The 12,136-nt window shown below is 33.9% G+C and overlaps 1 protein-coding gene across 1 annotated transcript; it reads left to right on the top strand.

The window, feature by feature from the left end:
- The first annotated feature begins 1,344 nt into the window (after positions 1-1,344).
- On the top strand, positions 1,345-10,385 carry LOC132283506 (ubiquitin-like modifier-activating enzyme 5). The gene is made up of 14 exons (XM_059785452.1): positions 1,345-1,670; positions 2,412-2,480; positions 2,575-2,688; positions 3,346-3,474; positions 3,750-3,818; positions 6,396-6,548; positions 6,735-6,771; positions 7,624-7,706; positions 8,110-8,184; positions 8,518-8,592; positions 8,820-8,906; positions 9,013-9,128; positions 9,398-9,444; positions 10,086-10,385. Exons 1-14 carry the CDS (start codon positions 1,581-1,583, stop codon positions 10,226-10,228), a joined length of 1,287 nt encoding a protein of 428 aa, XP_059641435.1. The 5' UTR covers positions 1,345-1,580; the 3' UTR covers positions 10,229-10,385.
- Positions 10,386-12,136: the final 1,751 nt, after the last annotated feature.

The following is a 12,136-nucleotide window of genomic DNA, read 5'->3' as shown; positions in this document are numbered from 1 at the left end:
TATTATTTCTATCTATTGTAGGATTATTCTCCAATCCGTGTGTCCTTAAACTCTTTAACTTGTACTCAAAATTTTGAGCTCCAGTTGAGTTTTGAGTTAGAAAAATTATATTGAAAATTATTTTTTACTTTAAAAATGATACTATTATTCTTAAATTATAACAATGGATTTTTTTCCATTAACTAAATAAAAAAAATCATCACACATATTTTTTCCTTTTTATTTTTGGTGAACAAAGTGGGTCCAAGTGGAATTACCTGGCATGATTGGGCTTAGAATGCTCATATTCTGTAATTGTCTGACTTTGAAAATTGTTGCCATTACCTGACGGTAAAATGGACTTCTTTGGAGTTTTTTTGAAGGCTAGCGTAAGGGTTAATTTAATTGTGATGAAAAACTCGTTAAACAATTACAGCTCTTTCAAATATTATCTTTAATAGTTATGACAATTTCTATTCTCTTGAAATATATATATATATAATTGTTATGACAATCAAGCAAGAGAGAACGGGAATAGAAATTGAAGAGTTCTAAATTATACACAAAGGAGGGCAAATATGAAATAAAATATATATATAGGAATCAAATATTCTATTGTACATGGACTTTTTTGTAATTTCAATTTAAGAGAAAAGAAAACGGATTTTTCTTATAGAGCTCCAATATCAGCGGTCATTTTAATATCATTATTATTAGGGTAAAGTGTAAAAAAAAAAAAAAAAAAAAAAAAAAAAAAAAAAAAAAAAAATCAGAAAAGAAAAAGAAATACTTGTACAAATATCTGACATTTTATTAATTTGAAGACTGAAAAACTTAAATGCCTTTAAGACAAAATAAGAATAAACACCGACTTTAGCTGTTAAGGATATTTTAAGGGTATATTGAGGGTTTTTTTTTTTTTTTTTTTTTTTTAAAGTAGGTCAAATTTACCGATAGCACATATTTTTAAATGTTAGGAATTTATATGCACCTACTAATAGCAGGGATATTTTTTGCACATTTTTTATGTAGTAAGATTATTATTATTATTATTTTCACTTTATCCTTACTATTAGTACCTTACAAGAAACTTTGAAATCTGAGGATGAACTTCATTTTCATTGTTAATGTGGACAAATAATAAATAAATAATATGGGCACATCCTCTTTAATTACCAAATCAGAAATGATGGGTACAAACTTATTATTTGACCTTTTTATTTTCTAATTAAAGAGGATATTCCCAATTATAAAAATTATATATTAATTAAAGTTTTAATATTATCTTACTTAATACATATATTAATGAAAATTTATATTTATATTAGCCGTGTCCAGAAAGCCCAATGGGCCAGATCTCATCAGTTCTACAGGCCTCGGTCTTTTTCCGAACACCAAATGAGATCACCGAGCAAACTGACCAGTACTGTTATCACACTGAAACCAAAGATTTCGATAGTTCTTGCATTCACCAAAAAGTGTGTGTAGGCATCGAAATCGAATCTGAAACCAAATTTGTGAGTCGATTCAATTCTTCCTAGAGACAGAGAGAGATCTGTTAGAGAGAGAAAACAAGAAGAATTCTCAAAGGAATAGCAGCAATGGAGGTGGAGCTTAAAGAGATGCTGACTGATCTCGAAACTCTCAAACAATCGTTACCAGACCCCTCTATTCACTCTTCGATCGATAAGGCACACACTCTCTCTCTTATATATATATATGTGTGTGTGTGTGTGTGTATATATTTGTTTTGGTATGATTAGCTGCTTCTATTGTATGATCTGTTGCTTGTATGAAATATATTTTGATCTAACCATACGTATTGAGATTTCTTATGAAATTTTTGGTGGTTTTTTTTTTTTAATCACTCGATTTGGTACGTTTTTGTTAATTTACAAAACTTTGTCGCTTATATTGTGTTGTATATATATAGGTTGTGTGTATATAGTGGGAGTACCATGATCGCAAAGTTTGGTAAAGGTTGCCAATATATGCCTATTTAATTCTTAAAACATCTGTCTTTTCAAGCAATTTTTGGTCTTTGATGTCTGGGCTTAATCAATTAATGAAGAGTTGCTGAAGTTGTATTTTGTCTTTCCTGGGTTTTTTGCTGCAATTTATTTTGCTGAGAATGTGCGCTGAACATACCCTTTCATCCCTTATCCATCAACTGAAAAACGAAGAAGGAACTCTTCTGATTGAGCCTTGTACACTTATCTGGCTTTGTTGAGCTGAATTTTTCAGTTTAAAACAACAGAAACAACAGAAAACAAAAGTGCCGATTTTCTTCTCAGAAACTGAAGTTTTAAAGAAATTGTAACCATGTTTTAGTGATGGTTTTAAGAATGGAGAAAGAGAACACTGTTCTTGACACACTTCCAATATGTAACTTTTCTTGTGTTTTTCATTTTTTTTTTTTTTTGGTTTTGCAGATGTGTTTGCGTGTAGAACATCTTACCAATCTTGCAAAGTCTGCACCTGGTCGGCGTTCAAAAGTCAAGGTCCTTGTGTTTCCATGTTTTCTCTCTTAATTCTTTATTTTGGTTATTAATTGTGATTATACTACTGATGCATGTGTAATTGTTTTGGTGGCAGGATATGAGTGCTGAGGTGATAGATAGCAATCCTTACAGTAGGCTTATGGCACTTCAGAGGATGGGTATTGTGGAGAATTATGAACGAATACGGGAATTTTCAGTAGCCATAGTTGTCTGTATTTATCTCCTCTTGATATAACTGTTGTTTTTTTTGGAAATATCGTGTTAATACATGCATGTCACTAATGATTATCTTAGAAATATTTTAGATATAAAAAGAATTTGTGTAAGAATAGCAATATTCGTTTGAAAAACTTCTGGAGTTCAGATGTGAAGTCTTCTTTATTCTTCTGTACTAAATGAGTGAGGAAAACCATCTACTTGTATTCTTCATGGACATCACAAGTAGAAGAAGTGCTGTGACAAGGGTGTTCAGTTGTATACAAGCACATTATAATGTATATCAAATTTGTCTTGATTACTAGTTCCATGTCTAAAATGCATTGTGATTCTTCAAATCCCTTGTTGGGGACTAAGAATATAATGCCTGTAAGATCATAAAGTATTTCATTTATTATTGTGACAAGATATGTTTCACTATGAAGTTGGGTCAGAATAACTAGCAACAACGATCTGCCATGTATGGTGCCTTTGAGCTGTACATGGATTCTGTGATTTTTTTTTTTTTTTTTTTTTCCCCACTTGTAATTCTTTTGTAGGTGAATGATTTATATATTTGCAGTGCATGCAATGGGTTCTAATCTATAGGTTCTGCCATAACAACCAGTGATCAATGAGGTATAATGTTCTTCTATTGGTTATTCTACAGGGGATAGGCGGAGTAGGCAGTGTTGCAGCGGAGATGCTAACTAGGTGCGGCATAGGTCGCCTTTTATTGTACGACTATGATAAAGTAGAGTTGGCTAACATGAATAGGCTATTCTTTCGTCCAGAGCAGGTGTTCCTTGTTTTCATTCTTTCTTTTCATTTTTCGTTCTTGGATATGATATACTTTGTAGGTTTAATGCACTGCTTTTTAGATTTTATCTCACCAAAAACCCTTTTCTTTTCTTGGTTGCCATGGTGATTTAGCTTTAGTCACACAAACTTATTATTCAGATTTTGGACTTCTAGATGTGTAATAATGAAAGCAGTGTCATAATCTTCAATCTTTTTAAGAAATAGTATTACCAAGTCCTGTTAATTTAAGCATTGTGATTTTTCTATTTTCAGGTTGGTATGACAAAAACTGATGCTGCTGTTCAGACTCTTTCTGACATAAATCCAGATGTAGTTCTTGAGGCAAGTGTTTCATGGGAATTTTGTTTCTTGTGGCTTGACAGGTTATGCTTAATTATCACTTATCTTGAACCCTTGCTCTCTTTCTTGATTGATTTGAAAATGAAAATGTTTAGTTAGTCCTAGCATGGTCATTATGAAGATGGAGAATTTGATATTTTTTTTATCGCAGTATCTAAGATGACAGATCCATCTGGTTAATTTACGTTTTTAGCAAAACTAAGCAACATGGTGAAGCATGACTAGGTCAAGCGCAAGTTAAAGTGTCTAGTCATGGAACTTATCCAAAAAAAAAAGTGTAGTCATGGTGCACATAAGAGGGTAATTTTTTAATTTAAATTATGGTAACTGAACATGAACTTATATTGGTTATCTCCTCAACGAATTCGGATCAACATAGATTGGCCAACAAAATTCCATTGCGGAGGGTAACGCCTCTGTGTTTGGTTGTGCTTATGGACTGAAAGGAATATGAGATCCTTTGATGGCAAGAAGGCCCCTTATTGGAGCGCTCAAGTTCTCTATTATTTGCTCTCTTTTTTGTTGGGTTTTGGGGAGAAATTGTAAATCCATGGGGGAGATGTTTGATTTTTTGGACTCTTTGAGAGTTTAGTGGCTTATTTGGCCTTGTGTAGTTCTATGGGATGCGTTCCCCTTTTGAACGCTTTCTAATACAATCTTATCAACAAAAAAAAAGGGTTGCTGCTGCTGCTATATGCATATCCAATTCAGTGCAACAGGAACAAGAACATTGAGTTGTTTTGTTTAGGAGAAGATCAAATCAAATTTACATTCTCTTCACACAATTGCAACATGACTTGATGGTCAATAATTCTCCTCATGGTTTCTTAGACAAGCTGGACTTAGAATAGAATATGCACCAAGTGGAGGGAGTTTGTTAAGAGTAAGCATGTGAAGAATTTCTTGCAAAATTTAGGGGTCGTTTGGTGGCGTTTATGTTACGTATTTAATTTTTGGTAGTTATGTTTACTAGTGTTCATGTTTAATTATCAGTTTTCTGAAAATAGGAACAGCTTTAGCCATTAGGTATCCATTTATTTTTTTCATAAACAGAAAAGAAAAAACATGTTTAGTAACGTACATCTGATTGGGGCATAGGATAATGAATGAAAGTATACTAAAAACCAAACCCACCAGATTTGGGTCCAAATTGCTAATTATGCATTTTAGAACTAGCCATTACTTGGAAAATTTGCAACCTTGGCACCAAAAGTAATTAAAGCACAGGATTATGGAACCCTAAAATGTATCTCTAGGAACACCCAAGCACTGCATAGCATAGTTAAGTCATGTGATTGAGTGGTAGCATCTTGATCAGCTCTAGTAACAAAGTAACATTGAGTAAAAAAGTATGCACCACATTATTAAAATCAAATTTAGGGCATAGATCCAAAGTTCAAATTCAAATCATAAAAACTAGGACCCAAAATCTAGAGCAGTATGTTACGAAAAACACTGCTACAAAGATCGTGTGGGCATCCATATCTATACAAATCAAAACCAAACTTAAGCATAACACGTAAAACCAAACCATAGATTCTTGGCATAAGGTGGTTTTATCAATTGGCATCTGTCTGATCGACTGTTAGCTAGCTTTTGGCTTTCTGACTAGCATTTTTTTAAAAAAAAAAAAAATCTGAATCTACTAGTATGACCTGTATGTGTGAGGTCATCACAATTGATTGATGTCATATGAATTAGGACCTCTATGCTATGTTACATGGACTTGGGTACGAATAGGCGGTGTTGGAGTGTGTTTAAGTGTTGGACATCCGTGAATCACAAAATTTAGGATACGATCACTTGGCTTGAAATGTGTCCAAAACTTGGATACATGTATGTGGACATTTGTTGCACATTTAAGTACAGAATGTGCTATATAATAGCATACTACATAATTCTGTACATGCTTTAACAAAAATACTTAATTATGATTTGAATTTAATGAAATATGGAGAAAAGAAGTGAAGACTCCATCTATCTGAAAAAGTAAGAAACCCTTTTTATGCTATCAAATATGAACTTTTCTTTCTTCCATCATTACATGTAGAGGATCCAGGCATCCGTATTGGAAAAGTTTGGCAGACGTATCTTATAGCCTTAGCTGTGTCATGTCATGTGATGCGGGTTTATTGATAGAAATAGGAGAGTCCATGTAAGACAGCCTATGTGTGAGGAAGATTCAGAAATTAATGGCAGTGGTCAATATGGTTATCTGGTATCTGACACTTTGACCTCTAATAAAGCTGAAATGCAGTACAAATATAGCACAGCCTTAACTGTGATGTATGGGAAGGGCAAAATTTGAAGTTTTGTTGTCATGTAGCTTTTAAGTTCTGAACGCTCATGTCAGCAGTATTTATGTAGTGCCTGGCTATCTTTTCATTTTTACTACTTTTTATAAAGATCATACGATGAATTATATATTGTCTACTCTAAAAAATATGGAGGTATTTTTGTAGCTATATTTTAACTCATATTGGGTCGATAAATTTTAATTTAATTCTACTGATCATGTTCTGTTAGTATTTCTAACGGATCTATTCATTTTGTGCTCAGAGCTATACACTGAACATCACAACGGTGCAAGGTTTTGACACTTTTGTTTCAAGCCTTAAAAACAAAACATTCCGCACTGGTAAAGAAGGTAGTGGAGTGGATCTTGTTTTGAGCTGCGTAGATAATTATGAAGCAAGAATGGTTGTAAATCAGGTATGATGACTGCTTAATAGACCCGCGACCCATGCTTTTTTTTAGTGGGTTTAATTTGATAATCTATGAAATTTTTGTTTAATTTATTGTATTTGCAAGTTATCTAATATTGCTGTCTTAATAGTCCTATTGTTTGTTTGAAAACTCAATTATATATTTTGTAACTAATTTAATTGTGGTTTACAGGCTTGCAATGAATTGAAGCAAACATGGATGGAGTCTGGTAAAGTGATATTAACCCCTTGTTATTATTTTATGAGTCTGTAAGAAAACATGTTGACCTTGTGCGAAATTCAATTACTATATGGTGGCATGAATTGGGTCTGTCTGTCAGATACATCGAAATAAATTAATTTTTCAGACACATTCTCCCAGTGTAGTTCTTGTGTTCTGACAAATGTGCAATGCTTGGGTGCATGTGTGACCAAACATGTCAAACATGGAAAGAAGGTAGTGGAGTGGATCTTGTTTTGAGCTGCGTAGATAATTATGAAGCAAGAATGGTTGTAAATCAGGTATGATGACTGCTTAATAGACCGGCGACCCATGTATCCCATGCACTTACTAAAGTAACTTGAAGAGTCGATGTAACTTAGTCGCAGTTGCATAGATAATCCCTCCTACATCAATGGTCTCGTGAGTCATTTGTGAGCTCTATAATGGGCTCTATCCACAACAGGCACTTTTTGCTTAGACTTGTGTGCTATACTTGAATGCATTTGCACCTTAAACCATCTATTTTCAAATGTGGGAATTAGAAGCAGAATGGTGGTTAAGTTTTTTGGCCTTTTTACTTGGTGAGCTTTGTAATGGGTCCTTCTTGGCCATGAACAAATAGCACCCTCCTTCAGCAGAAATGCAATTGAAAACTTTCTCCATACTAGAATATATTTCTTCAGGTGTGGGAAGTTGAAGCACAATGGTTAAGTTTTTAGGCCTTTTATCTTTTTCTTCTTGATTGTAGCTTATATATGACGTATTCTTGAGATTATTCACATGGGAAAAAAGAACTCGACTTTTTCACCTTTAATTTTTTATTTTGGGGGGACTTCACATAAGAGGAACTTTCTGGCAGGTGTGTCTGAGGATGCTGTTTCGGGTCATATACAGTTGCTGATTCCTGGAGAAACAGCCTGTTTTGCATGTGCACCTCCTTTGGTAAGTTCATTCATTTCCTCAAATATGGATGATATTGTAGGAGTTCTAATCTGAAATATTGGGGATAGAGTAGTTTCAATTATTATGATGTGAACTTTTCTTTTTTGCTGGGGAAAGGCAAGGAAAGGGAGTGAAGGCAAACTGGCTTTCCTCATTGGATCAAGACATGAACCCAGGCCTGGAACTAGGAAATTTTAAGCGTTGCCACTCAGTCACACTCAGTGGTGGTTTCTATGATGTGAATTAAGACATTATGATTGTGTTTAATTTGTCTTTGTAGTAGAAATTGAATGATATCACTTCTCTAAATTGTTGTAGTTCATTGTTACATCTTATAGTGTATGGGTGAGTTAAAGTTCAGAAAATAAAGATTGGATTTGATTTTTCCTCTTTTCCCTCTTAGGTTGTAGCATCTGGAGTGGATGAACGTACTCTTAAGCGTGAAGGGGTCTGTGCTGCATCTTTACCCACTACTATGGTAAGAATTTTATGCTGCCATCTTTCGAACTCTTCTGGCAGCTCTCTGAATCTCTTTATAAGGTTTTACTCTTTTACACGGCAAGGATTCATGTTCCTCAATACCATGTTCTCATGAATAATAGAGTACAGAGTTTCTAAAATACTTGTGAGTTCATTGTTGTTGTTATCTAGAAGTTTCTTCCTTTTCCCTCTGTAAAATGAGCAAGTGGATCTATCATGATAGTGAATAGGACTTCTAAGTGTTGATTGACTTGTCAATAGCCTGTCTGTGTTAATCCCTTTAACCATGCCGCTAAATTTTACATCTTGATGATTTTAATTGGTTTTGTAGGGGGTTGTTGCTGGACTTTTAGTTCAAAACACACTTAAATACTTGTTAAAGTTTGGACATGTTTCCCCATACTTGGTAAATCCTGAGCCAACTCTCTCTCTCTCTCTCTCTCTCACACACACACACACACACACACACACAAATTGTGACATCATTTGGAACATAAAGTTACTCATATTTATGAAAAACAATACTTGATTTGTCAAATTCTGTTATCAAGCCTAACAAAAACTTGAAATATTGCATGCTGATCATCCTGAATTGAGCTTTTGACAAGTTTTGGCTTTATTGCTTGATTTTAGGGATACAATGCTCTCAAAGACTATTTCCCAACTATGGAAATGAAGCCAAACCCTCAATGTTCAAATGTAGCTTGCCTGGAACGACAGGTGACATGACATGAGCTTAGTTTACTAAACAGTTGATCTTATGACATATGCCTGTTGCTGATTCTTTGGTTTCTCTCTCATGATTAAACCAACGTTTATTCTGTAGAAAGAATATGCTCTTGAGAAGCCGGCTAGGGATGCTGCAGCTAAATTAAAGCTTCAGGAAGAAGCACTATCAGCACCAGAGTGCCCACTTCATGTGGATAATGAATGGAACATAAGGTAACTTTCTGGGACCGACTTTTTTAACTGGTTTCTGATCCAAGTCTTGTAACTGTGAGATCTGTTTGGGAGTATGGGCTGCTTTCTAGATATGAATCTGTTAAGAGAGCTCCATCTTATGGCGTTTATTTTGGTCTCCTATGGATTAAAGCTTTTCAGAACTTACAATGATAAAGCTACTGATTTTTTGGCCACATGATTCAGTATTTTTGTTTCCTCAAAGCATAAGCTGGGCAAGTGTATTACACTCTTTTTGGTTGTGTTTTCAGTGTTGTCGATGACGATGAGCCAGATAAGGCAGATGCTAAAAATAGAGGTGATCTTTCTCATTTTTATGCTTTTACGCATTTTTACCTTTCCAGTGGAGAAATGATGCAAATTACAAAAAAAATCAAGAAACGTTAAATTTAAATAATAAATAGTCAGAAATTTGCTCCGTATCAAGCCGAGAGGCCAGACACACACTAAGGACCCCTTGGAATAAAGTTCTAATACCTGCCAAGTCTTGCTTTCTTTTTCTTTTTTTCTTTTTTCGTTTTATTTTTAAATCAAGGGTGTTGTGATAATTCTTGAATATGCCCACAGTATAACTGTGAGTTTATTATATTCTTGAATGAATCATTTCATTTGGACCTAAAAGTAAATTTAGTATCTAAGTGAAAAGCCAGGAAACATTTATGCATGACTAAACTATTTAAATCTTTTCGAAAATTGATCAAGTGAAAGAATCACAATGAGTATGTTATTACCATTTGTCTGAAAATTTGCTTTAAACTCTTTAAAACATCCAAAGCTTGGACACTCCTATTTAAGCGAAATCGACCCTTGAAAGTTGTTTGATAATTTTGATTTATTATTTTCATTTTGTTTCTTGTCCTCCCATCTTCTCCGAAACCAACTGAAGCATTAACGGTCCACTATGTCATTACCTTTTTCCCTTTTTGTTGCCTCTTTCAGATGCTGCACTTCCTGAAGGCCTTACTCGTGAGCTCCCAAGCGCGGACGAGTTTCAGAAACCGCCTGCTTCTCAAGACACTGCCAACTCCATCGATGACCTTGAAGATCTCCGGAAACAACTCGATGCCCTAAATGCTGACTAAAATTAATAAATTATAAGATTCCCATGTTAGAAATTTTTGCCCTAATTATATATCAAGCAAATCACAAGGATTTGAAGCTGTGTTGTTGTCATTTGGAATTTTCTTTCTTTTATTTTTTATTTTTAAAACCTTGAACTATAAAATCATTTTACAGATACTCTTCATTGTTGTTATTAACATCTTTTGTATCTGCAGTAGCAATTGTATACTCATTTGCAGTTTTGAGATTGAGTTTCGATTTAAGGTTTTTTAAAGGTTTGTGAACCCTTATGTTACATGGACTCTTCAATGGTAGTGAAGTACCCGTATTCGGACACCTATTGCTTAGATATGGGTATGAGATACGTGTCACTTTTGGTTGAACATGTACTTAAAAAGCATATCTAATCATTTAATTATATTATATTATTATTTTAAAAAAAGTTAAATGCTTATATTAAATATTTATTAGATAAAAATATTACTTTATTTTAATTAATAAAATGAATATTTTGTCTTGTCTTTCCTCTGTTCGGAAATTATTTGACACATCCTACCCATATAATGCAAATTGGGCTTTGATTGATTAGCAATCAAAGAAGTCCAACAAATTGGCCCTTTATTCCCCAACCCTCATTTACCTTCCCAATTCTTTCTTCTTCTTCTCTTTTTTTTGAAAAAAAAGAAAATTTTCTAAATAATAAATTATTATTATTATTATTATTATTTTTTATTCTTTTCTCTTTTGAACTCTTTATTAAATAATAATTTAAATTATTTTAATCCTATTATCTTCTTTCTTCAGAGTTACACGATCCTTTTGAAGAGAGTTACACGATCCTTTTGAAGAGGTACAGTTTTCACACTGCACGAATTGGCATTTAGATCGTGAATTCAATTTTTTTAATCATTGAATTCAATTTGCAAATCCTTAATTCACAACAATTCATTTATTGAATCTTGTATTGTGACATATATTATGGATGGCAATTATCAAAATATATCTAAAAACATGTATAAAAATTTGAAGAACTACGAACAAATTGACAAAAATAACAAATCCTTACACATCGATGACTGATCACAGACACAAAAATATTTAAAAACAGATTATAGATTTCTAAGGTCCATTTTATTAAAATAAAAATTACACTATAGTTTTGTATTTTAACTTTTACTTAAAAAGAAAAAAAGGGCAAATTACAATGACCTCCCTTGAGGTTTGGACTAATTGCAACTAAACTTGAGGTTTGCCATTTTGTTGCAAAGACCCCCAATGTCAGATTTTACAGTAAATTTACATATCTACCCTCATTATTATATTATTAAAAAATTAAAATACCTAAAAATAACAAATGACCTTTTTACCCAATAACATTTATCCTCTTCTTCTCTCTCGTCTCCACCAATTACTCTACCCAGGCCATTTCTACCATCCACCATCACCACCCACAGTGCCACCATCACCACCAAAATGGGTTTGTATAGCAAGTGACATACGGGTTATATGCGTGTAAATATATATATACCACCACCACCAAGCACCATCACCTCACCACCCCTACCAAGCACCATCTCCTCTTTTTCTTCTTCAAAACTGAAACCCATCTCCAATATTCAATCTCAAGCCTATCTCCTCAGCCGGCGGTTCCGTATTGTACAACAATGCTTTGAATGTAAGCATTTAGGTTAGACCGAATTGAAGGCAAGCTAATCAGCCAAGGGCAAGGTTTAGACACTCTATTGATTCCAGCGAAACAAAGAAGAAACTAGAGCTCAACCCAAACCGTGACGAAGAAGATCATGCTGAAACTTCATTGATTCAGGCCAACTCGAGTGACGAAAAAGGAATCTGAATGAATCAGTGATGGTGGTGGTGGTGGTGTTGGGTTTGATTAGGGCTCTGCAATCGGTGTCGCGATTGTGGTA

Source organism: Cornus florida, unplaced genomic scaffold (genome assembly GCF_030987335.1).
Source record: "Cornus florida cultivar Cherokee Brave unplaced genomic scaffold, ASM3098733v1 CherokeeBrave_3.0.0_Hap2_Chr11, whole genome shotgun sequence".
Taxonomy (NCBI): Eukaryota; Viridiplantae; Streptophyta; class Magnoliopsida; order Cornales; family Cornaceae; genus Cornus; species Cornus florida.
Note: the sequence above shows the minus strand (reverse complement) of the source record. Positions and strands in the feature narration are given on the sequence as shown.

Bases quoted from the DNA above. Each gene is read 5' to 3' on its own strand.
- LOC132283506 (XM_059785452.1), top strand. From the start codon at position 1,581: ATGGAGGTGGAGCTTAAAGAGATGCTGACTGATCTCGAAACTCTCAAA. The intron at 2,481-2,574 runs GTCCTTGTGTTT...TTTTGGTGGCAG, and splicing joins GTCGGCGTTCAAAAGTCAAG to GATATGAGTGCTGAGGTGAT. The intron at 9,445-10,085 runs GTGATCTTTCTC...TGCCTCTTTCAG, and splicing joins GGCAGATGCTAAAAATAGAG to ATGCTGCACTTCCTGAAGGC.